General features: G+C 45.6%; 1 protein-coding gene and 1 long non-coding RNA gene across 4 annotated transcripts in view; both read right to left on the bottom strand.

Annotated features, from left to right (window-relative positions):
• Window positions 1-13,870, bottom strand: part of LOC149856234 (uncharacterized) — a 30,542-nt gene extending 16,672 nt beyond the window's left edge. For 2 of the 3 annotated variants that reach the window (XR_016438351.1, XR_016438350.1), the window contains exon 1: window positions 13,759-13,828. This is a non-coding gene — a long non-coding RNA (uncharacterized LOC149856234). Of the gene's footprint in view, window positions 1-13,758 lie in introns of all 3 variants that reach the window. The other variant, XR_016438349.1, reaches the window with a different exon arrangement.
• Window positions 13,871-20,502: 6,632 nt separating this feature from the next.
• The window catches only part of PDLIM4 (PDZ and LIM domain 4), a 93,010-nt gene continuing 86,682 nt past the window's right edge, over window positions 20,503-26,830 (bottom strand). Inside the window, exon 7 of the mRNA XM_090064564.1 lies at window positions 20,503-26,527. Within this exon, the coding sequence (XP_089920690.1) occupies window positions 26,323-26,527 (205 nt within the window). The 3' untranslated portion in view covers window positions 20,503-26,322. The remainder of the gene's footprint in view (window positions 26,528-26,830) is intronic.

Below are 26,830 nucleotides of genomic sequence, written 5' to 3'. Positions count from 1 at the left end.
AAACATCCATCATATCCAGGTGCTAGTGATGCAGTGAGAACACAGCCCAGTTCCCTTAATCCCCAGCACTGTGGCCTGTCTGGTCCTCATTTGTGCCATAGATATGTGTACTGGTTGGAATTGCAGAATACACCAGTGTTTGATCAAGACATAGCTAATGCTGAAAATCAAGCATCTGCAGTGGAGCATATCAAAGTACTTTACAAGCAGCGACCAGCGAGGCAAGGCATGTCAACACCATCACCTTCATTTCATCCAGGAAGGAACTGAGATTCAGGAAGGCTGAGCGACTTGCCGAGTAGCACTGTGTGACAGAGCTGGGAGCAGAATCAAGGCCTTGACTCCCAGTTCTCCCACACATGCTTTTGCCAGAGACCTGCAACTTGAACTGTATGGGCATAAAATACAGAGGTGTCACTTACCACTGACTTCACTGGCACATCCTCCCTGAAGAACAGGTCCAATGGAAGACAGCCTTGTACAAGACTCAGATATAAGTAATACGCAGCAAGACATCTTCTTATGTTGGGTATTATCTCTGAACACTCACCTCTTATACGGCCTCAATTTCTCAAGCTGCAGAAACATTTCCACAGTTTAAAAAGTGGAAACCTTGACAGACTGTTAGAAATCTGATGCCGAGGAGAGCTTTTTCATAAACCCCCAGGTATACAGGCACTTCAGACTTACCAGATCTGGCCTCAGGGAATGGAAAAAACCAAACAAGGGGCATGGGCCAGCAGGAAGCAAAAGCTGCAGGGAAGCCCAGCCAGAGAAGCATTAAGCTTTCTTTTAGCAGACATAAAAACATTTAAAAAAAAAAAAGAAGAGAAAATATCCTCCTTGGTGGTCTGTTGAATATTCAAACTAAGGTCATTTGCCTAAGTCAATAGCAGATGGTAATAAATAGTGGTGAGGAAAAGGTAGTGGTGTATTTCTTTCAGATAAGACTGGGATTCAAATGCTTTCATGCTGACTAGGCTTGGGCCAGGTCCTCCCTGCCAGTGGCTACCACTGTTCTAGAGAAGCATGCCAGTTGTTCCCATTTCATTCGCTATGCCCACTGTTATTTATTTTGCTAGCTTTAATAAAACTTTAATTCTTTGAAAAATAAAAATGGGGCATGTCTACATGTGCTACTGCACTGTAAGCTTACTGCGCAGTAATATATTGCACACTAAGCTTTCCCTGGCAGTGCTTCTACACGTGCCCATTAGGAGCAAATTTGCTCACAGCAGGACTAGTTCAGTCCAGGGCTACTCCTGCCCTGCTCTGTCCCCCTACCGTAGCCAGGCAGAGCTTCAGGCTCCCCCAGGTACCAATCCCAGGCTGGCAGGGGGCACCAGGGTCAGATCTGGGTTTCAGCAGGCAGGGGCAGCTGCCTTCCAGCCCCTCACCCCTGCCTCAGACAGCTGCCTGTTGCCCAGCCTCCAGTCAGCTGATCAGGGCAGAGTCTGGGACTCTGTCCCCTGCCCTGGGCAGCTGCCTGCTCCTCAGCCCCGCCATGAGATCGGATTCGGGGCTGGGCAGCAGGCAGTTCACTGGGGCAGGCGATGATGTCCCAGCTTCCGCTCCAATCGGCTGATCGGAGCAGGAGCTGGGAATCAGGCAGCTGCCCGGGAGAGCAGTTCCCCTCCTCCCCCCAGTCAGCTGTCTACATGTGCGCTACTGCGCAGAAAATCTATTATCTGTATTTATCCCGGTAGTAGCCAACCATGCAGTAGACTAATTTCCAGCACAATAAATGCTGTGCATGTGTAGATGCTGCTGCTTTACTGTGCAGTAGATTAGCCTACTGCACAGTAAAGTGTCTCTTGTAGATGTGCCCACTAGGTGAATACCTACAGTTGCCACATGGCTGGCATAGGCTAGAGTGAAGAGCATAGGGTGGGAGAGGGCTCAAGGGGTGAGTAATGGTCAAGTCAACTTCTTAGCTCTTTTATTTGGGCATGTCAAAGTACCTTGACACCTTGGCCAGGCAGGCCTCATTGCAGTGTGAAGTATGTTGATACTTTGTCACCATTTCACTGATAGAGAAACCAGTCAACCCAGGGGAATGGGGAACTACCAATAGCTGGCTGCTACTAGACATTCCCTGGGCTACATGAAAGGGTCTGCCTGGTCCAGGTTAGTTCTAAGAGACCATGTTCCCACCATTAGACCGCCCACAAATGCATATCCTGATTGGCTCTTTTCTCAGAGAGAAGAGCTCTCCAGCACTGCGAGAAGGTGCCCTGGTGCTGGTCAGGGCCAGATGCAACTTTTGTGCATCCAGCCACAGAGCAGGGTGCTATGGTAAAGCACATGCTTCCCTTACAAAGAATCTGCCCTGACCTCTCTGAAATCCAAACTGCTATCTCAGTCCAGTCCAGGAAGACAGCCATCCAGCACTGCCGCATACCGCCCTCTCTGCCTCTGCTCCTGCCTCCTCTCAGCAGATCCACGCCTGGGCCTACCAGAAGCCCCTTTTTCCACTTGTCTTCACTGCCAGGGGACAGCCTTCTTGGCAGAGCAAGAGTGAGCCCTTTGCAAATGGTTTGAACTTTGCCTGGCTGGCATAAAAACCAATGGCGCACCAGTAGGCAAAAAGCACAGGCTGTTTACCAGACAGGCCAAGATGTAGTCCCGATGAATCAGTGCTTGGCAGTGTTCAGTGTTTGGTCAGCCCATGCTGGATGTATTCTCTCCAGCTTGGAAGATGACTCTGATTTTTCAGGACTAATACTTTTCAAGACTGGCCTTTTTTAAGAACAGCCAAGCAGTTCCTTTGCTTGGTGTCTTTATTGGCTTGGCATCTCAAAGTGCCAGCCTCAGACACAGTCCACAGTCCTGCATCCGCTGCTCCTGATTCTGCCTGCTTTTTAGACCCAGACTTCAAAACTGAATTATAAAGCTGCTCAAATGCTTTTGTGGATCCAGAGATAGGCCTTTGGGCTGGGAGTCAGCAGCCTTTGTTTTCCCCAAAGAAAAGAAATAGCCTTGCACGTAAGCTGCCCTTACATCGACGGTTCCATTTCTGCATTCATCCTGGGGACTGTTCTCCCGAATGAAATAATAACAAATGCATGCAAAAAGAAAAAAGGATAAGAAAGGCTTCTGCCTCTCCTCTGGAACAAAACCCCTCCTTCCTTTATCTCTGCTGGGATCTCTCCATTCAGGATGGCACCAGCAGTTTTATCTCAACAGGAATGAAACAGTCAAGATTTCTCTAAGGCCCCCGAGGCAGCCATCCAATAACTAAAGTTAAACAACTCTAAACAAAAGAAGTCAGGCAAAAAAAAGGTGTGTGGAGGGGGAAATAGGTGGGGGCAGGGAAATGGGGTTGGACATAATGGTCTGTGCCTCCGGAGTAGGAAACTTTAATGATGATTTATGGAGAAGTAAAACAATTAGAACTTCAAAATCAATTTGGCTCCGAGCTGCCCTCCTGTGTAACTAATAAATAGTATCCACATCACGTTTGATCTGGGAAGACAGATTTTCCAAAATAACGATCAGTCCTGATGAGGTGCTGTTGTACACGCCGTGTATTACAGGCTTCCCAAATTCTTCCCTGGTTAAGATCTGCTGTTGTTCACATTCCAGGTGGGGAAGAAGAAAAGAAAAACCTTTCATAACTATGCTGCAGGCAAAGATTATGCTCCTAGCCCCACACTGTAATTTAACAGTCGAAGTCCTTGAACTCTGTCCAGTCCCATTATGTCATCTCATTTTTAGAAGCAAATAAAAAACCCTTTACTCCTAGAAGGGGAATTTGGAGTAGCACATTTGGGTTTGTAAATCTCAAGCTAGGAGTGTCTTGGAGTTAAATCCAACAGGTGAACAGGCAATTTACTGCTTTACATGGCTCCAGCGAGGAAAACTTGGTGTCAGAGAAGTAGTTGGATGAGCAGGCCTGCCTTGGAGTATATATAGTATGTGGATGGGGGAGAGAGTGAGAGCACAAGTAGCCCCCTTTCAACTTTTTATAAAGCTTCTAATCCATTTTTATTAAAAGATGGGTGACCTGGGAAATTTGGATCTAAAAGTTTAAATTTCCCTTCCCTATGCTTGGAGTTTGTTTGCATTACGACGGAGGCCGTTGCAGTGATGGATTCCAACTTCAGAACGAGAGTGCTCCCAGCTGGAGGTCTGGCGTGGGCCGCTCTTTAATGTGCCGGGTTTTTGAACAGCGCTTGCCACAGTAATGTGCAGAGACTATACCTCCTGTCCCAGCACGAATAATTTACCCTATTTTGTGGTGTCTGAGGGATAGCTGGCTTCTGGTGGGTTGCTCTCAGGGATATTTTAAGAAGGGAATTCACCTAGAAAGTAGAAACTTCCTCCAAAACTTAAATACAGACCCCTGCGCAAATGCAGGTTGGGATGACTGCATCAAGGGTCCACCCTTTCTGAGGATATTTGCTTCAGAGGGACGTTCTGGTCGAGGCTTTCCCCCAGAGCTGCAGGAGAGGAGGTTTCCGGTACAGAACAGAAATAAAACAGTCATAATGATGGGGCTAGGAACATCTTGAAACTCTTTGGGGCATGTTAAAGAAACCTGTTAGAGTTCTATTTTCTCAGTGAAGAAAAGCTCCATTTGCAGTTAAATACCTACCATGCACTCAGCGGTTGGACAGGGAGTAGTTCCTGACATAGTGCTGCCAGTGATCAAAGCTCCATGGCCCAAAGTGACAGAGGCATCTAGGCCCCAACTCCTATTCCCAACAACCAGCTCCCACTAAAATTAATAGGCGTTAAAGCCCTAGCTAAGAAGCATGCACTTAAATGCCTTGCTGGACCTTGTAAGCATTAGCTAGTCCTCACAGTGCCCCTGCTTAGTAAACTATTGCCATCTTACAGGGAGAAAGAAAGCAACTTTGTCCGAAAACAAGTCGGGGCAGAGCCGGAACAAGAAACCAGGACATCCTAACCCTCAGCATGGCAACTTATGTGGCAGTGCATGTACATAGGGATGGTTGTTTCCAGCACCAGCGGGCACAAAGGGTGCAGTGAGCACATACACCTGTACACCCATACACCTAATGCTGTGTCAGCACTTTCAGATTGGGTTGCTGCAGTACGTTCTGTTGAAATACATGCAGAAGCTGCAGCTGGTAGGAAACACAGTTGCACACTTGTTTGCCAGAATTAACCACGGGAACATCGCTCTATAAAACTGTTTAATAAAACAGTTCTATAAAGTCTTGTGGCACTGAGCATATGGTGCAAAACTCAACTGTGTTACTATAGTGGGCCTAATCCTCTTTTGGAATAAACTAGCATATCCTATAATACATATAGGATGTAAAAGAAGCCTTTATATAAATCAGATATATTCATCTATAAACAGTAATAAAGTAGATTAATGCAAACACTAATGCTCATGATTTCTGAAGTGAAAATGCAGAGCATTTAAAAGGCAGAGCAGAGGAAGAGATATTGGTGAGACAAGGATAAGGGCCTGATTTCCATACCAGGAGTCTATAGGCACACATCATGGCTGGGTCTGCAGAGTTTGTCGGGGTGAGTGTAAATTGTTAATTAATGAGGTTTGTGCTGTATGCTCACTCTGATACCTTGAAAGTACACACCAATTAGACATGCATCCACATGACAACTTATGAAAATCAGAGCTTGCAAAATGTTGCTCACAGTATATTTTGTCTTTTAAAATATGTATGGGCATCTAAAATTATTAATTTATTTTCTTAGTTAAATGAAACTTTTATTATTAAATGCCTCCAATAGGAATTTAATTTTTATACACCAAGTCTCCTAATTAAAAAAAAAAATCAATTATTAAAAACAGATTTATCAGGTTGTACCCTTTTAAGCAAGTGTGCGTCCCTGAAAGGATTGTTAAACCATGGTATATGTGTTCTCAGTCTCTGGGTACCCATTTGAAATGCTATAACTGTAGCAAACCCCCCATTTTTCTTTTTTTAATTTATTTTAAAATGCATTCCCTCCCCTTCCCCAACTATTTCTGACTTTTTCTCTCCCTCTCTATTCCCTAGATAAGTATAAGTATGCTAAGATGTAGGATAAGCTTTAACATTTTATGTATTAAAATTTAATTTTCTCTCTCTTCTGCAAATAAGTGCCCTGCTATTTTGATATAGATATCCACTGTTTTATAAGTGATAATTATTATGTTTTGTACTGATTTTTTTTACTGGCTTTATATTGTGTGATTACTGTTTTAGGCCTATATATGTAAGTTAGCATAAGTCACATCAAGTTTCCATCTTGTAATGTCAAGCCTCCATCTTATCCCCATCCCCGGTTGTGTAACCCATGACTCACACCTACCTGTCCTAGATAACTTGGTTCCTGAATGAATGGGGATGAATGAATGAAGGTGCTTGAGGGACAATGGCAGTGGATCCAAAAATAGCTCCTTCTGAACGACCAAACCATCAGAACTAATACCTGGACCAACGACCCAGCCCTTGGAGCCACCCTCAGCATTCAAGAAACAAAAGATGAGGCGACCCACCATTGTGCCAGGCTGCACATGCTCAGTAAGGACATCTGGAGCCCTCTGGGGCAGGACTGACATTGCCTGGACAGGCCCTCCCCATAGGAGATCAGAGGTAGTCTGCCCTGTAAAAGGGGTAGTGAAGACTGACTCCTTGGGATGCCCTCTCCATCTGGCCCAGCACCATGACACACCACCTATCCACCCAGAGGCGCTGCTGGTGACCCCCCTCTGGACAACACCTACTGGAAAAAAAACCCTTTCCAGCCTGGATAGGTAGCTATCACTCCCACCCCTTCTTCAACCAAGGACTTGGACTCTGTTTTTCTTCCCTACCTGGACTCCAACCCTCCCACCGAGTCTCTGTCTCTTGCTTGTGTGTGTGTGTGTGTGTGTGTGTGTGTGTGTGTGAATCAATAACTTCATGGGGCTGTGTAGCGTGGTGCCTGTTTAATAAACCTGTTATTTGGACCCCTGAGTTGGGTTTTGCTTTACTATGGTCCAATCTCTGCTCCTCGTCCCTCTAACTTCAGTCTCAGTTCTCCCTCTCCTGCTTCTGGCTCACTGCCACCTCCAACACCTGTCCTGAGCTCCTCTCTGCCTGCAGACCCCCTGTTTCTTTGCCACGGTCTTATCCCCACTGCCTTTTCCTCTGAGCAACCAGGTTTCTGCCTCAGTTTCTTTCCTGGCTGTGTCCTCCTTGCCACCACTTATTTGCCCCCCCCCAATATCTCAGCTGTCTGCCTCGGTTTCCAGCCCCAAGCTCCCAGGTTTCTGCCTCTCTCTCTTTCCTGGCTGTCTCCTCCTTGCCACCAGGCTTCTTTTTTTTGCCTCCCATGCACCAGTGACCTTGAGTAACCCTGGGGCCACTTGATCTTAAGCAAACCCAAGCCTCAGTTCCTCAGCCAGCTTCTCTCTAGTCCACCGGTTCTAATCCTGGTTCTGGCAACTTTCACTCCCTACACTTTAACTCTTTCTCTCACCTTAACCTTCCCCCAAGTATCCCAGGTACCCCAAGAACACACATACATACCGTACCATCCATGTTATGAACTTACCTGTATGTGTAGGTGGGTTGTATGTGCATGAACTGGTGAGTGTGTGTGTGTGTGTGTATATATATCTCATTGTGTGCATGATATCTGAATTAGTGATCCGTGTAGGTGTACTGAGTGTGCGGGTATGGACAATTGATTTTGTCTAACTTTTGGGGTGTATAGTGTATGTGCTTGAATTGGTGATAGGTATGCATGTGCCTAGGCTGGTTTGGGTGTGTATGTACCTGAGTTGGTAGTGTATGTGCGTGTGTGTGTGCACTTAATTGATTTGTGTGTTTGTATATGTGCAATTGTGTCACACCCTCCTGTCTTACAGCGCAATATTGAGATCCTGAGAGTTGGCCTGACCCCACAGGGCAACATAACAACCCTATTAAATCATTAATTATAAGAATATCATAAGTACATTTAACTCTTATAATTTAAAATCGTTTGATATTATTATTCGGCTTCCTGGAAAAGTGGCCAGACACTCAATACACGCCTCCAACCCCTGCTACAAAAAGGTGTCTGAAAATGTGTTTTCCATTAACAATTCAACATTGGTGGGGTAATTTTTAAATGCACTTTGCTTCAATGTCCTACAAATGTATGTAATGGTGGATGAATGGCATCTATTATCAGAAGCAGATTTCTGGGTACAATATATTGCTTGTTACAAGCTCAAAGTCTGCATTTACTTATTTTTGATTTGGCAAAAGATCTCTCCCTCACTCTTTCCAGTTTCCCTTACTCTATCTCCTCCAGCACTGTTAATACATTTTGAAGACAGACCTAAATACGGGATTTTTAATACGCTGAAAACATTCATCTGAGACATTCCATACATTTAGTGGATTGTCTTCCTGTTGGGAAAGACTTATGTTGACTAGCTAAGGCAGATGACCCAAGAGTCTCAGGGTGTGGGCTGAATAGATTCGAGAGAGGAACACCCTAGGAACAGCCAGATCTAGGAAAAGCCTTAAGCTGACTTTTATGCTATCCTGTTTTCTTTATTAACGCATCCATTCTCAGGGAAGGAGGAGTGTTTATAGAGCAGCTTTGGAAAGATGTCTGCCCACAGGGTCATTTTGAAGCTTGGACTGTGAGAGCATGAAGCTTGGCATTTTAAAGCAAAACACTTCTTCAGCGATTAAGAAAAGGGGAGACAAACACAAGGAAGAGAAATGTTATCAAACTCCCTTTGTACTTAAGTGTGAGCTTGTATTGGGAACCGAAAGCCTTTTAGCAGTCCATGAAAAGTGATGTTCAAGATGTAACTGCTTCTGCGTACATATCTAAGCTTTTGAAAAGCAGAATTTAAGTAATTGTCAAAATGTCATTTACCTTCCGCCAGGGACCTGCCCCTGTACTAACACTGCTTGAGCTAACGTGGTGACAGATTCTACTCCATTAGGAGCAGAGAAAAAACAGTTTTCAAAGGTAACCCTCAGCTAGCCAGAACTGTGGCAATATATTCCTCTGAGCAGATAATCCAATTCGATTTGCAACGTACAAGACTTTAAACTTGACCTGCAGCCAAGCAAGCAGAGAGAGGAACGGCCACGGCTCCACCGGTAACCAAACAGGCCTGTAATCAGGGTCTGGGTTAGCCTGGATTTACTGTACACTGGCCATTCTTTTCCGTAGGGACAATTATCTTACAGCAAAGCCGCACTAGCATGCAAAAAGGCATGTGTGGGAAATCTCTTGCATAATTCACAACACACAGAAAACAACTGAGCCATGGCTTCTTTTATATGGACGCAGATCTGTACAAATAAAGAACTAGGAGTGTTGACTCTGACAATATGAAAAGCAGAGAGGACAGTGAGTTTTAAACACATGCAAGTATGCACGAACACACCAACTTTAGGCATTGCAAATCTCTTATCTTACGGCTTTCAGAGAGGACAACTAAAATAGGGTTTCTGTTGTCAAGAATCAGTGTATGTAGAGACTTGTATAAAACATGCAGAGAAAAATGGCAACCTGTCCCCAGAAGAAACAGAGCAAAGCGTTTGCCGTGAGTTACAGGGGCCGCATCTTCTCAAGGACAAAGAGAAATATCTCTGCATGGATACCACTTACATGAATGCTAATTGTGTGCTAGCAGGACTCTTGGGTTCCTGCTAAATAGCAATGGTCCTTGGCCCTTTGGGCACTGCTGAATCCGTTTGTTGGGTGGAGAGCACTGGCGTTCTCTCCATGGTGTCATGTAGACACATACTTTGATCTGCTGCTTCCCATTTAACTGTAAAATCATTAGAACCTTTTTCGGAAGGGAAGACTTCTGTTACCATTCACTCCTAGAGAACAGAGATGCTTCCACATTACACAAGTAAGACCACTGCAAGTCTGCAGGCAAATTGCCTGAAAAGCCTCTCCAAGTTAAAAGGAAATGATAGTTGTAGGCTAATTGATCTAAAACTATCCTTTCCAGAAGGTAATTTTGAGCAGGAGTCTCAGTTCAAAGCTTCCTGCAGTGGAGTTTTCAGAGCTCAGCAGAAGCAAACCAGCATTGTTCACCAAATGACGGAGAGAAATCCAACACGATGGTTAAAATTGTGCAACTGCTGAGGCTGCCATCCCATTAAAGGACAATTAGGCCATGTGTAGGCTTGAACTTACAAGTTAGTATCCCTGACATCCCCTAGGCTGAGCTGCTTACTCCAAAATGTACAGCTGTGAGGCTCCTAATTTTTCACATCGTCCTTCCAAGCAAGTATAACACTGTGACAAGTAACTGGCTCCTGTTAAAATCAACGCAGTAACTGCAAACAGCCCTTTCCAGCACAGGCGGACTAAGCAGAGAGCTGAAGTCTGAAGCTTCAAGATGTTTCCAAGAATTAGCTAATGTAAAAAACAAACAGCATTAAACCAAACCACTGACAGAGTTTTCCTAACTACCAGAAGAGTGTCTGTCACTTTTCAGTATCAAACCTGCTAATTACATAAGCCATTATGAAATGCAAGTCACTGAAACTAATAACCAAAGACAAATGAAATCTGTGGGGATTTTTATGTCCTGCCTGGAGCATTTCTAGAGGGGCTGAATGCTTTCATGTTCCTCATGTTTTTTAACCCTACCTAGCAGACAGTCTTTTTGATCTTTTAGCAATCAATAGGTTTTAGGATAGCAATAATTTGAAGAGACTTAGGTTCAGTAATTAATACTTTTTCTCAGGGAGAAAGGATAATAGAACTGAGACTGGGTGGGACTGAAACACCTGGGTGACCTTCAGCGATCAAAATAGCTCTTTCTTGTTTCCAAGTCTGATTTTATTAGGATGGCAAGTTCTTCAGGATATAGTCTGCCTATTAACATGCCCCCAGCACCAGCCTCAACTGGGGGCTCTCAGAGCGGTTGTCATATGCACAGTGATTTATTTGGTGGAGTGAAAGCAATGTCCCGCAAACAGGCAGAATTTGAAAGGCTTCCCTGTGGGCTTTGAGCACATCAAGCAGCAACTAGCACAATGTGGGAGCTGTCGATGGGCCTGTCTACAACATCACAGCCAAACCCCTTTAAATTTAAAATATCAGCCTTTCTGCATATTCAGGCCAGGAAAGAAAATGATACCATCCTTGTTTTAGCTGAAATATCTAACTTTCCCCCCTCCCCTACTTTGTTTGGGCCCACAATACTAGGAAACACTAGAACAGCTACTTTTGAGAGATTTGGGGCCTTGTAGATGCAAATCTGACCAGAAGAGCTCATGACATTTCATTGCTCTCCATCCCAGACTTCTAACCCCAGTCTGGATCTGGACATAACCTCCTCATCCCAGTATTTAGTAAAGTCTACCATGCTGCTGCCTCATACAGCCCCACAGAGGATCTGGTGTGGGGCGCAGAGGTGGCATTCTCCAGTAGAAGGCTGGTTTTGTAAAGAATATGCCATAATACTCATGTTTCAGCAAAAACCCGGAGTGAGGTAGTCAAATAACAGCCTGTTTCATATCTAGGCTGGATAGCATGTAGAGAAGAATGCAAATAAAGAATCATCAGAATTGCATGTGGCCGTTTACCAGGTAAAGGCTCCAGCTGGTAAGATTTTACAAGACTGCATTAAAAGACGCTTGTCTTACAGAAGTGAAGAGCCCACCTACCAACTTCCACGGGATTTGGACTTGTTACTTTCGGCAGTTTAGTCAAAGGGATCTGATCCTGATGAAAGCAAAGCTGCCAGCTGAATGAGTAAAATGTGGAGGGAGAGGGGCTTGCGGCTGGGACAAGCCAATTTTAAAGGACCAGCTGTTCAACAGCTAGCGTTAGGGTTTGAACTGAGCAATCACATGATGGATGAGGGTGGGTAGCATGTGGAGAGAGACAGTTACATCACTCTTAGTGTTTTTTACTAGGGCTGTGCAAAATTTCTCCAGCTGTTTTGTTTTGACGCTCTTTTTGAGCTCGCAACAGCGAAATTGAAATGAAACAAAGGGCTTCGAAGCAGCCTCCAAACAAAAGGGCAGTGCAAACATTTTGAAAGATTTGAAATGTTTCGAGTTTTGAAGCTGAAGCTGGGCTTGCCTGCAGGGAAACAAAAAGCAAGGAGAGGGAGGGGAAGAGCGGGGAGGGCTGCTCTGATATTGACTGTGACAGTTTGGCTGCTTGAGATGCTGCTGCTGCTACTGTGCCGCTGACTCAGTTATAACCTGTTGTCACTTAAAGTGGTGGACTGGGCTGAGGCTCTAGGGGAGGAGGAGGCTTCACTGGGGCACACTACCGTGTCATGTAGAGGCCCCAGCGCCGGTGCAGGTGCGCCTTAACACACACACAGTCACATGTCACAAGTTTTGCTGTCAGCAGCTTGAGATGCAGCTTCCCAGAAACCCCTGCACTGATCTCCTTGAAACTTGGCAGGCTTTGTGGCCTCAGCAGGGGCTACCATGCCTGCTGTTTTCACCCCACTGTGCTTTCACACTTACAAGTGACATGAGTTTTGCTGTCAAGACTTTGATGTGCAGTTTCTCAGAAACCCCTACACCTATCTCCTTGAAACTTGACAGACTTCATGCCCTTAAAAAGGGCTCCTAGCTCTGCTATTTGCATCCAAATCTGCCAAAAAATGACAAACTGATAGGCAGTTTTGTGCTTCCGCATTATAGCCTATGGGTGAAACATGGGAACAGTGTCAAAACAGCGAAACAGTTTTGACGAAACGAAGAGGAACAGTGCTTTTGAAACGAAATGAAACTTGAAATGAAACACTGTCCCATCAAAATGGTGAAATGGTGAAACAGAAGTCAAAACAAAATGGTACTGTTTCACACAGCCCTAGTTTTTACCGATTTGGGCAAATGATTGTTGTTTGTTTGAAGGTACAAGTTCCCTGTGTTTCTGGAAATCAGGGCATCTGAGGCACTTCTGAAATTTTGCCTTAACAATTGTGATTTGCTTTCCCTATTTATACACACCACAAAATTTGGCCCTTAAGGTGATTTAATGCCCTTTTGCACCACTTTAATGGTGCAGCTGTTTACACATGCTGGTGGTGTAATGCGCGTTAAATGACTTCGGGATGCAAGAAAATAAAACATGTCTGAGGTGTTTTAGTTTGCTACCTTACAGCCTGGCTGAGCTGCGCAGGGGCCCAGTGCTTCCCTCAGTGGCTGTGGCACCCCTCAGGACCACCCAGGCCAGACGCCTGAGGGTGGGTGCCTCCTGCGCGACGCTGCCGCTGCCCTGGACGGAAGCACTGGTCCCCATGCCCCGCAGCGCAGGGACCATTTGGCCTGCTGGCAGCGTGCCCTCTCCTGCCCGCTGCCGGAGAGGCAGGTAAGGATTGGGCCCAACCCTCGTCATGGGGATTTACTTCACCCTAAATTGATGCAGTGTTTTTGAAAACCCACTGCTTCAGTTTCGGGAGAATTAAACTGATGTAAACCCCCGTGGCGTGTACGAATGGCTGGTAGTAACTTTCTGAACCTCCACGGTCAGGATTGACATTTTGTGGCCCAGATTGCTCGTCGGAGATGAACGTGCCATCCTGTCTGTCCTTAAAAACAATGAGGACGAAATGCCCTTCACTTCTCCACGCTAGTACCACGGAGCGGAGGCATAACAATCCTTTTCTGTGCCATGGGTGGGTAGCGGTGGTCAAGCAGGAGCAGGGTCAACTGCAGCTACGGCAGCTTTTCCTGTACTCCCTCAAATCGTTGTGCCTCAGTCACCTCCCCCGAGTTAGACACAGAGGGAAAGAATTAAGTAAACCCCTCCCAACCTCCACAATTCAAAAATATTAATTATAAATACCCTTCTTTCTGAAGCTTGCTTTCAGCTGTGTGCTTGCATTTCTTTTATGGCTTCCAGAGTGGAAACTGGCAGATAGGGAAGTACTGAACAGAATAATGAAATCCTCTGTGTCATGCTTGCGTTTCAGGTTTAAATTTAGAACATGTTATCATAGCAGTTTGGTTTGGGATATACGATGTGCTCCAGTGACTGAGAAAAAGACGGTGACTTCATGCTTTATGAGAAACATTTTTACAGATGTGGCTTAAGGAAAATATTCTTCAGGAAAACCAACCACATCTGCAGATAGTATGCTCATTATGTCACTAAAGCTACCCCTGTACTCCTAGCCTTTATGTACAGTTGAGGCCACTCTCTCCTAAAGAATGGAGTGAAGCAGATCAATATAAGATCTGTGCGCTGGAATATTGATTCTCTAATTTAAGTTATGGTTTGTGTAGAACATGAAGGAAACAACCTCCTAATTGAGTATGTCCAATACTAAAGGAGCTGTTGAAAGTCAGCAGCGGTCAGAATTAGCATTGTAGAGCACGCAATACCCCCAGCACATAGCTAAAAAAAGAAAAAAGTGAAAGATATCCTAAACCTGAGGTTTCTCAAAGTTGCCAGGGGATTTAGCAGCATGATTATCATTGCAGTTCCTGGGGGTTTTGCATGTAAATCCTCTAAGATGCTCTGAAAATCCCTCTGCCTCAACATAAAAAGAATACACACAGAGGGCCCTGATTTAGATCCTGTTACAGTCAAAGAGAGTGCTAACATGAGCTTCATGGAAAAGTGGATCAGGCTGAAAACCGATGTCAATGGGGAGGAGGGCAAAACCTTGCGGCCCTCACCGGGTGTGCCGCGTGGAATGGTGCATTCAGCTGGGTACGTGGGAGCCTGGGGCAATGACCTTTCCTGGCCTCCTCTTATCCAAGTCTCAGAGGGAGACAGCTCCATCCCAGCACCGTAGGGCTCAGTTGTTCCGCTGACCCATGGATTACAGTGCACCCACAGCTCATGATGCTGTCACAAACCTGAGGAGGAAAGATTTGTTTGTTTAGCTCCTCCTTCTCCAAATTCCCGAGAATCTCACATTGCCTTTTTCCTTAAAGTGAATTTCATGCATTTAAAGAAACAGATGGAAGCTTGAAAATGCGACCCAAGAACCTGAAAAGCTCAAAAAGAAAAAGAAAATCAAGAGAGAGAGAGAGAGAGAGAGAACTGAACATTTATTACCTTTATGAAATCTCTTGATTAGCATGTTCTAACCTGTGATTTTTAAGTGTGTGGATTGCCCTGCTGAGTGACTTCTGTACATTTGTCCCGTCAGGGAGATGGAGGTGAGCACATCAAACCTGCTCTTCCCTCCCTATACCGGCTGGCATGATGCCTGCAGGATCAGGGCCTAATCAATAAAGAACAGAAGAAAACAGGAGGAAGAGGATGATGATTGTGGCTAGTTTACTTTGCAGGCCGCCTGTCCTGTCTGCTCCCTGCGCTCTCACCACAGACCGTCTGGAAGGCCCAAATGCTTGTTTTGGTCATGCTTCAACGAGAGGAACATGGAGAAAAAGCAAGAGCTAGTCAACACCATTTGGCCCTTTCAAGAGTGCTTGTTGGTTTTTTGGAGAAGGAATAAATACTGAAAGCCAGGCATTGGTACAGAGCGTATACTTCATCTGCAGCAGAGAAAGGAGAACTGGAATCAAGCACACAGGGCCTGACTTGACCTGTACTCCCGTACCTCTATGGGAGCGAGAGAGACCTCTCAGGTGGCACAACAGAGAAGCTGGCACTGGCATAGGAGGATCATGCCTCCGAAGCCAATGTGACCCTGACTAAGTTCAAGCAGCCCAGAGGTTGTTCTTCAGCCTAAAATGGCCAGTGCACAGAGTACTCCAACCACTCCCCCTTCTGCCTCCACATCTGGATGCAGGGCCCAGGGGTGCCTTGGCGGAAGCAGTACAGGGGGTGCGTAGAGGAACCTGGCCTGGGAAAGCTGCACAAATAGAAATCAGCCTTAACAGAAAGGCAAATCAGGCCCTCCATCCTCAGAAATTAATTCTGCATAGATGGAGAGTGGTCACTGCTTCCACCAAATTTCACAAAAGTGGGGGGAGCTCAACACTTCTAAATCGGGATCTACTGCTATGCCCTGTGCCCGAGATTTGGGGTGCTAATGGGTCCCAGGTCTCCAGACAGGGCACAAGACTGAAGCGTGAGGCGAGACTCCATAGCTGTCCGTCACCTTGACTTCTGAACTTCGGGACAGCCTCACAGACTCCAGCCACTGCAAGGCAGTTTCCCTAGATTCACATTGGTACACCTGAATCATGAGTTCAGCCATGGGCTTTTAAAAATACATATATAATTAAAACATTTACAGTACTTTTTTTACCTGGTATTTTACATAAGTGTAATAACAGGGGTGGGAATGAAGCAACTTTCCAAGCATCTTCCTCTGTGCTCGCCAACACATCCTCACTTGTTTTGAGTTGGGCACCACAGCAAACACCAACGCACACGTGAGCAGCGAAGGACGATTTGGGCACTGTATAAAGGCAGGACATGCGATGCAGGAGCAGCAGCTGGGCTGCATTTGCCAGCTTCAAATGGTGGTGTAAGGGGCAAGGCATCATGGGAGGAACAGTAACGTTTGGCACGATGACAGTTCTGGACCATAATCAGCCTTTCATAAAGGCCTGGAAAGGGTGCAGGGGGGCAGTCGCTGATGCTGCTCTTACCTTTGCTGGAGCCATTTTAGCCCTGATGGCAGCCTTGAACCGGAGTGGTGTTAAAGCCACCGTTGTCTGCCCATTCAGGGCAGCACTCTGGAGACGCAACACAGAAATCTGGCCTTGAGCATGGCATTTCCCTCCAGTGTCCTTGTTGTGTCCTGCCTTGGAAGCCAGCCCACTTCCCCCAGACATAAATGATGAAGAACACAAACAGCCAACAGGAGTTGGCCGGGTGACAGCCCGACAGTGCTAGGGTCAAGCTCAAAACAAAATTCAGCCCATTTTATCAGTTCCTCCTATGAGTGAAAAGTCACTGGGATAACTGAACCTTGTATCAGGGTGTAGCCAAGAGGTGGTAGGGGGTGGGGAAGAGGTGGAAAGACCTCCATTGTAGAGCTTACCTTGGCATCTTGAGAAGAAATGGACATCCTCCCAGAAGAAAAAAAACTACTGTGGGAGTTACCGTCATAGTAACAGTTCACCAAAGGTACCCGATTTCCTTCAAAAGTTCACAAGGCACATCAATTTTCTTTTAAATAAAACAGTGAGGTAGACCTGTTGCCAGGGTGCCGGTGTAAAGCAAGCTGGACCTCCTCTACAGCTGTGAACTCTCTTGCTTGTGCCAGGCTTAGCAGTCGATCCCAGTAGGGCAAAAATGGCAATAGGCCAATCTTCCAGACCCAACGTTAATTGTAATGAGATGAGAAATTTGGCATGAGACAACAATTAACAGCTGAGGAAGACAGGGATTCATTATGTGATATTGGCAGAAATTAGGTCCAAATGGGCTTAAAAAATGTTTCAAGGGAAGTTTTCTGTGGAGAAGTTGGTTTGTTTGTTCATTCATTTTATACTAGTTACTGAAGTAGGACAAATTTTATTTCTAAATTTCCTTCAGCTGTGGCCCACCCACTGGTCCTTGGCCATGAGCTGCTGGGGAACATGGGAACAGGCTGGGTTTAGCAAGCTTTGCTTGTGAAAGCTCTGGGTGCACCTGTGTTCAAAGCAGCACTCAGGCTCTACAAACCAACTGAGGAGTCAAGTACAAGTCACAGAATAAAGCTGAACCAAACCATCTTGTACAGCCTCCCAGAAACAGAGGCTATTTCAGCATCGGGTCCATCCGGCCCTCAGGGCTCGTCTTCATGGGGAAATAGCCCAGAACAGCCGTTCCAAAGGCGTTCCCAGCTCTTGCTCTGCATTGCAATCGTTAGTTTTAGTCCACTTTGCAAGTGGATTAATCTAAACCATACAAAGGCATGCTTAGGGCTCATCTACATAGAGACCTGCACGAACCAATGTTAACAAGGATTAGTGACACTGCATTAAACCCCTGTGCGGACACTCCCATTCAGGCTTCAATGTTGCTGGGTGGGCCTTCAAATTGCTGCACCATAGGGTGCAGACAGAAGTGACAATTTCTGATCTGGCCACAGAAAGCAGTCTATAGACGTGATCAAACACAAGTGTATGCCTGCAGACCACTTAAAAAATGGCTGATTGGGAGAAAATTGCATGACGGTTCAGATGAAGACATTTCAAAACATCATCTTCTGTAACTTGTGTCTGCGCTGCCTCCCAGATAGTTGCTGTTTTCAGAATGGGAGCGGGGAAAGGGAGCGGAGGGAGTTTGGTCTGGGGTTTTTTCAACCCTTGCTGGAAGGTGAGGCAGGTGTATTGGAGCCTCCTTCTACTCCCGTTGTGGGTGGGCTCTAATTCACCCACCTCACCCTCCAGAGCTTGCTGGGGAATGAGCTCCTCCCCCTCCCTTTCCCCTCTCCCATTCTGAAAACAGTGTGAGCTGGCAGGAAGGAAGGGCCATTGCTAGGGGAAACCAGCTGCAGGCTGCAGCCAGCAACTAGTCCCCTCTCCCCTGGAGCAAACAGCGAACTTCTGTTTGGTCTGGGGGATTGTTGTACTTCAGAACAATTCCTGCAAAGCGTTTTCAGTTCAGTGGGGAGTTACACTTCTGTCTGTGCCCTTGGTTGTAACACATACAGGGGTCAGCAACCCCTGGCACAGGTGCCAAGCATGGCGTGCAGGGCCATTTTGCTCGGCGTACCACCGTCAGCCCGGGATCTAAGCAGCTGCTGCCAGCCATGGAGTCCAGGCTGCTTCCAGCAGATGGCTGGGAGTCTGCAAGCCCTGCTGGAAGCAGGCTGGGCTCCGTGGGCTGGCTGCAGCTGGGAGGCTGCAAACAGCCGCTCCGGGCTCCGGCATGTCGGCACTCTCGCACCTTTCAAGGTAGACATTGTGGGTTTTTTGGCATTCCGGCCAAAAACCATTGCCTACCCCTGACAAAGCATGAAGAATGGCTTGGTCTTTCTTGCTGGGACTTACATGGTATTGGGTTGTGATGCTGTGTGATGTGGAAATCTGTGCAGTAGGGTCTCGGTTAAGACCATTAGTTCATGCTGCGCAAGCCTCCAAGCAGCTGTCCAAGGATCACTGTGGGGCTTAACACCAGCTGAAAGACTTAAGGACAAAAACCCTTTATAGTATATACATGCAGCCCAAGAGCTCCTTGACTGCCAAACCTAAAAGACATCAATCCCTTTGCTTGCCTGCTATTCCATGCCAGTAGTTCAATGCGTAATCACCTGATCTCATGTGTTTTTGTTAGGTATGAACAAAAGGCAAGAGCCATCTTGGGACAGCTGCAGCTCAGAGTGACAGTGGATGCATCTACACGTTCATTAATACACTGTAGTTACTGTGCATTAAGTTTAGTACCGGATTAACCAAGTACTAAATCTATGCGCAGTAACTCACGCTACCGTGCAGTAGCACTGGTGTACAGGTTTTTAGTGATGCTTACCGCACAGCAGCCCACGGTGCGGTAGTGGCGTATTAGCGTGATTTTTGCCTGGCATGCTACTGCACAGTGATATTAGGCTACTGCACAATAAGCATCTCATGTAGACGTGCCCTGTTTGCAGGGATGCTGTAGGTTAGAACAATATGGCCTTCATGCCAGACAATTTTGCAGGTCATGGGGCCAAGGGGATAAGCAGCAATTCTCAACTATTTCCTTTTCCACCTCTAGCTTTCCAAGAGACTCAATAACAATTCTAGTTCTGAGTATAGGATAGGTCACATCTGGACCCAAATTACTGTGGTCTGAGAGTAAACAGTATCAGCTGCTTACTGTGTTAATTTACTGCCAATAAATGAATATCCATTTGCACTAAGAATCCAGGAGACTGCATCTTGTTACTAATGGTCTTGTGAGCAGTTTTCCAAGACAAAATGATTTTTGTTATATTGTTTATCTTTCCATTTTAAATAGTTTTGTCCTTTTTAAATCCCATTAATAAAGAGCAGAGCAAGAATGCAAGGTTAGCAGCGTCTGCATATTTTTAACTTCAAATTGTATGCTGTTCTCAGAAATAAAACCCTCTGTTATCTGTACTATAAACACAAGAGGCAGACTCGTCTGTAAGTGACTCATGTAGGGATGAGACGGGACCTTAACAAAGCCACACAGGACAGAACGTGTGAATGTTCTGTCCTTATTGAAACAGATCTGGTACAAAGGGCACGGTCCTGCAGGATTCATTCCTAAAAGCTGATAATAGGGGGAACACATTCAGCCTTCTTAATTGGACTATACCTTGGGCCTGGAGGAAATGGATTCCTTTTGCAGGGATCACGGCCATGCTTTCTTACCAGGCAGGCAAAGCAATGAGAGCTCCTTCATACGATGAGCAACAAAAACTAGGTGCCTATACATTCAAACAAAATTAATTCCACTGTGTATACAACACAATTTGCTCCGTATAGCAGGACTTGGACCCCACTGTGAAAATAAGGCTGCCATAAATCGAGATGATTTCCCAAAGGCAATACGGATAGACTGAGAATGCATTCTTTTTAATGTTTATGAAATGGCCAATCTGGTATCCACCTGCATCTTGATATTGTGGGAACATCAGTGTGCGTATGATGTATACATACCAGTGGGAGAATAGGCCCTGCTGTTGAAACTGTGGCCAAAATATAATTAAACGGGAGACAGGAAACCAACAATACAACTTTACTTTGTATTCAAACAAACTGCATTTGCCAAACGCGTTACAGAGTTAAATAATTGAGTTAACAGACACTGACAGTGTTTGCAAGGCTTGTTTCTGCCCCAGCCTGGTGAGGCAGGTAAAACAGCATGCTGATTTTAGTAATTTGTTACAAGACAAATAATGTAAATGAAATGGAATGAGTCCAGGAACCAATTTGCCACAGGATATTATTTTGCGAGGTGGCTCTGTTTCAAGCAGCTCAGGGGGATTGAATGAGTTGATTACTCATAAGAAAAAGGAGCCAGGAGACAAGTGTGTGGAAAAAATGATTTGTGGAAGCCTACTTTCAACTGAAGAGCGAGGTGCATCACAGTCCCCCAGCTCTGAGCTCACCAGCGTTATTTAGCAGCTGGATTAGGCTATGGAGGATCCTGCACCTAAGTGATTTATATGTTCCATACACCAGGGCAATGAAACAATGTATGAATTTCTAAGGTGCGCCTCATGTTCGGGTTGCAACACATCTGAAGGTCACACTGAACAGCTGCGGTGTGAAAAACAGCCTTACACATGAAGCTGAACAGGAGACACAAAGGTAATGAGAAGTGATAGATGGCCAAACCTAGCAAGCGTGTAATTCTTGCAACATTAAATTAGAAAAAGCTGGTGAGGCCAGGCCCATAGAGCATGGCCTCCTGTCCAGCTCTGTTTCAATCCAGTCTTGTTTGCTTGTAAAGCCTTGATGCTTGGCTCTCAGTGATGATGCTTCCGGCAGATTGCCAGGTAAGCATAAGATCCATGCCTGTTGCGTGCTGGCTAGCATCCTGTGTTGCTACAAATTGTCGAGTAATGAGAAAATGGGTAATGACCTGGAGAGGATGTTCGACTTTATGAATAAGAAATCTCTGTGGGAACCAGAAGGCTGTCATGTGACCAGCTGGAGCCACACGTTATCTAATGGGTACATACACTTTTGTCTGGTACCAGATGCTGTTACGCTGTGCCTTCCAGATCCTTGCAATGGACGGAAATGACTTTTCATTGTTCTCGCTCTGTTTTTTCATAAAGAGGACACTACAGCTTCTCTGTCATCTTCTGTTTCAGGGTACAGATACACAAATTACGGTGAGCTAAAATCTGAAGCTAGAGGTGACAATCTATGCCAGTCTGAAATCAGGCAGAAGTTAAGGCAGGGGGCTTCAAAGACTAACTCCTTCAAAGGCACGGGCTTTTGTAGGCAACAACCTACTCCACATCAGATACCTCCCATGTGCCTGCTGCTCTGTGGTAACTGTCCACGGGCCCGTTCTTACAGTGGGATAAGAGAGAGCTAACCTGTAGAAGCTTAGCCATGTTCCACAGAGGTAAGCAGGCCAGTGTTAGCCTACACTTACTGTGGGGTAAGAGCAAGTGTTGCATGGGGAGTCCTTACTGCCTTTTTAACTTTCTGTAATTTATTCCTTTATTCCTATGCATTTCACGGTCATGAATGAAATCTGCTTCACAACACCCTTAGGAGGAAGTCTCATCCTTGTTTTATGGACAGAGACATGGAAGCAGAAAGAGGTTATTTGCCCAATCTCCCATGGAAGCCAATGCCATGTTGGGAAGAGAAGCCATACCCCTTGACTTCTGCCCCCTTGCTGTCTATGACTTTTCATATGAGCAAGCAGGCATGACCTTTAAGTTAGAGCAATAAAAGTTAGAGGAGATGAGCCATAACTAATATATATAATTGTCGGGATCACCAAGCTCAGACGGTAGTAATCAATGGCTTCAGTTGGCAGCTGGTATCAAATAGTGTGCCCCAGGGTTCAGTCCTGGGGCTGGTTTTATTCAATATCTCCATCAATGACCTGGAAGATGGGATGCGGTGCACCCTCAACAGGTCTACAGGTGACACCAAGCTGGAGGGAGCAGTAGATACACTGGAAGGTGGAGCTAGAATTCAGAGCCATAGACAAATTGGAGGATTAGAGCAAAAAAAATCTCATCAGGTCCAATGAGGACAAGTGCAAAGTCCTGCACTAAGGATGGAACAATCTCACACACTGGTACAGGCTGGGGACTGACAGGCTAAGCAGAGCTCTGCAGAAAAGGACTTGGGGGTTACAGGGGACAATCAGAGGAATATGAGCCAACAGTGCACCCATCTTGCAAAAAAGGCTAAAGGCATACTGAGCTGCATTAGTAGGAGTGTTGCTAGCAGAGTGGGGGGAAATGATTCTTCCTCTCAATTTGGCACTGTTAAAGCCACACCTGGAGTCCTGTGTCTAGTTTTGGGCCCCCCAGTACAGAAAGGATGTAGACAAATTGGAGAGAATCCAGCAAAGGGCAATGAAAATGGCTAGGGGGCTGGGGGACGTGACTTAAGAAGGACAGGCTGAGCGAACTGGCCTTATTTCGTTTGGAGAAGAGAAGACTGAGGGGGATTTAGTAACAGATTTCAACTACCTGAAGAGGGGTTTGAAGGAGGATGGAGCTAGACTGTTCTCAGTGGTGGCAGATGACAGAAGAAGGACCAGTGGTCTCAGGTTGCAGCAAGGGAAGTTTAGGTTAGATATTAGGAAAAAAACCCTCTCACCAGGAGGGTAGTAAAGCACTGGACAGGTCACACAGAGAGGTGGTAGAATCTCCATTCTTGGAGGTTTTAAGACTTGGCTAGACAGAGTCCTGGCTAGGACGATATATTTGGGGATGGTCCTGCTCTGAACAGGGGGTTGGACTAGATGACCTCCTGAGGTCCCTTCTAACTCATTTTCTATGATTCTATGAAAGAAACTGCAAAAGGGCCCAATAGTTAACACTAAGGTGCTTGTCTGTATGAAAAGCAAATCTACTTTACAACCTCAGAATTAGGTAAGACAGGAGCCCACTTCATAAAATTCCTTGTAACCAATTAAGTTTGGCCCAGTAACATACAAGGCTAATAAAAAAAGTCCAAGTAAATGTTAATGACAATTGCAAAATAATACATTCCCAGTAGTGACCTCAAACACAGGGCAATAATATTTTATACTTGAATACTGCTAACCCCCTAATCATTTACAGTTGTCCAAAGTATTTATGCTTAAATGGTTCAAACCATTAACCAAGTCTAATGATATGCAAGGGAAAAAAAGAGACTCAATTGTGTGACAGCCTTTGAGCATTAGCTGCACTTTAATAATTAGAAGCCCTTATCACTGGAGGGAATTGTGATACATTATTGTTAGCTGGAATGTGCACAGCAGGCCCTTCTCCTGCAGAGAAATGCCTTGCCCTGTTGCCAAAAGAGTTAGGCATGCACACAAAGAGAAGTGGCAACCCTACATTTACTAAATACTGAGCTCTTCAATGCAGCTGTTCTCTGGATTCATGATTTTCCAGCACAAGCTTGTGATAAACCCTGCCAGCTCGACAAGGACATTCAGTACTGAAAAATCCTAAACCCTAGGGCTGCAACATTAGCAGTTTCCATTATATTCTTTTGCCATTTGCTCTTCCCAGCATAAATCGACCTACCAAAAATGGGACACTGAGCAATCCTGTTCTCTGAAGCCGAGAGCTTCAAATGTAATAGCAAATCTGATATTTTGAAGCCCTTTCTGTGAGCTGCAGCACCTGGCAGAAGACTCTTTCAGTAGGTGACTTCCATGCCCAGCACTGGTCTCAATATTTGTGCCCTTTTTTTCCCCCGCTTTCCTCAGACTCTTTCCATGCAAAACCAGCATGGGAAAGAGCAGCTGCCCCGATGTCCTATCAATATTCTTTTCAGTCTGCAGAGAAGGGGCAACTATAATGCAAGTGGGAAACATTTCTTCTTTCACAATACAGCTTGCCCAGGTGCATGAGGTGGGGAAAGGAGGTGACTGTGGTTCAGTAGAAATAGTTCCAAGCAGTGATATCTTTTTCAGAGGTTTTGCTGTGCATCCTTTTCTAGAGAGTGAGCAAAGGACATCTGCTCCTAAAGCCATCTCATCAGCTTGCACTGAAGGCTTTCCTTGGGGTCAGATGGACCGCCGCGGGCGAGTTCCTGCTTCCCTCACAGTTCCTGTTTGCTGCTTTTTAAGCAGCAGGAAGAAACCAGCTCTCTGAACAGGGCACAGGAACTGTAGCAGTGTGCACTTTAACCCTGACTTTGACACAAATAGGTGATGTTTTTTTCCGTTCTGTTTTTAGGCTGTTTGTACAGTTCAAATCCTCACTAAGCAGCCTGTCTCCGGGTGACTACACTGGGAGGGAAGGGGACACAGAGGCACCACTTTCCCATGGCGGGCACTATAGCACTGTCTGGAGTGCAACGTCACAACTGCGGCTAGAACACAGTAACAGCATTTGCCTCCTGCCTCTTCTCATGGGCGATCAGTAGCTGGGAGGTGAACTTCATACAGGAAAACAGTGTCTAAGCTGCTTAGTTTTACTGAACTGGTAACAAAAGGCACAGGGGGTGATGTATAATTCTAAAGATAGCTAAAACTATAACCAAAGCTAGATCAGGTCCATCATGGACAATGCAGGAATAACTGTAATGGAGGGAGAACAGAGAAATCAGAAACATGAGCACCAAAAACAGTTTAGGACTAAGCCAGGTGGCCCCAGTACTATTTTAATGCTGCTGTTTCCACAGGGCATCTATACACATGCTCCGGGTTGGAGGGAGGTGCGCTTTAATTAGAACAGTGCTTAGAGCTGCTCTAATTAAAGTGCCCACAGTATCACATGCATTCAGTGCCCCACTCCTCAAAATGGTGGTGGGGGCATTTTAACTAACGCTCATTCAATGCTGAATATAGGGAACGCTGGATACACATGGCAAGGAGGCTGTTGGAGCACACTAATTAGCACACTCCAGAAGACTTGCAGCAGACTTGATTAATCGAGTTTGCTCTGATGTGTGCTAATTATGAGTCAGAGCACAGGTCTGTCACATGTATAGGTATGCACAGTGCCCTAGGGCAGGGATGTCCAGCACTGGCCCATGGGCTGCACATGGCTCAGGGGGGCCTGTAGCTTGCTCTACTGTGGCTCCAGACCCTTAGAAGTTGGGCAGCCCTAGGGGATGTGGAGTCAGAGAGTGCCGGATGACAGAGGGTACTAGGAGCAGAGCTATAATGAAACCAAAAATAGAAGGAAAAAACCACACTATGGGTTGTAGGTGCCAAGTGTGAAGGTTAATTCTCTTTGATAAACTCAGAGGAGGCTTGCAGACCTCGAGTAAGGCTATGCGATTTAAACGTGAATTTCCCTGTTGTTACTATTTTAAATATCTTTTTTTCCTTGGCACAGTCACCTCTATGTGAGATCAGATTTAGCTTAGAGACTCTTTCACTCCATCGTCAGTGCTACATTGCAGTTATTGTACTTAGTTTCCACATGGCTTCAATCTTTTATCACTCTGAAAGCTGCAGCGGCATGTATTACTGAAAGGTATGAAATGAAAGCAATGCAATAAAAGTCTGTTTTTTTTCTTAAAGTGCCTTATTTCCTTTTGCGCTTTTTAAAATGTTTTCCTTACATTTTAAAATGAAGAGAGGGGGAAAAAAAAGAATACTGGTTTTATATGAAACAAAGTAGAAAATTAATCAATATTTACACAGATCTTGGACAAGGCTATGGCAGGAACTAAAAACCCCAAAGCAGAGTGTCAAAAGGAAGGAAAAAACCTGCTCATACACTTTCAACACCATCCCTTGGAGATCCCTAGTGTAAACCGTTTTATCTATAAAAAGGCATTTTACTGAGACTCCAGTCATCAGAGTTGATTACAGCCATATTTTAAAACTAGCGCCGTGCGTGTGGGTGGGCGAGCCACCTTTTAACCTCTCCAGGAATAGAGTATGGGTTTAGACAAGTTCAACTTTAGCATTTGGATAAACAGCTACCACGTCATAGCCTTCTGGGGGCTTAACCCTTTCCTTCGCATGTGTTTCGCAGTACAGCTGCTCCTCAATGAAGAAATACCCCCTATGCTTCAGGTTTAGGCCACAGTCATCGCACATGAAGCATTCTGGGTGGTAGAGCTTGTCCCGGGCTTTGACGATCGTCCCTCTGTGGAAAGCAGGAGAAAGAAGGCTAAAAACCAAGCTCTGTGTCACAGCAGCAGCAAGCGTGTGCCCCGCGGAAAAAGAAAATGTGGAAATAAAGGGCTTTGTGAGACGTCTACAATCTTTCGCATTGTGGCTTTGAGAGACGTCTACAATTTTGTCCATCTCCCTGGTCTCCACGATACTGTCTTTGCTCCCTTTGCTAGCCATCTAAGGTCTTTCCCTCTAGTCAACCCTCTAGTCATATAATGGCTTACTTCAGCACATGCTTTAGCCCTTATACTTCCCACTTCCAAAATGCCTGGTG

The sequence above is a fragment of the Crocodylus siamensis genome, chromosome 10 (assembly GCF_052110815.1).
Source record: "Crocodylus siamensis isolate JL-2025a chromosome 10, ASM5211081v1, whole genome shotgun sequence".
NCBI classification, from domain to species: Eukaryota; Metazoa; Chordata; order Crocodylia; family Crocodylidae; genus Crocodylus; species Crocodylus siamensis.
Note: the sequence above shows the minus strand (reverse complement) of the source record. Positions and strands in the feature narration are given on the sequence as shown.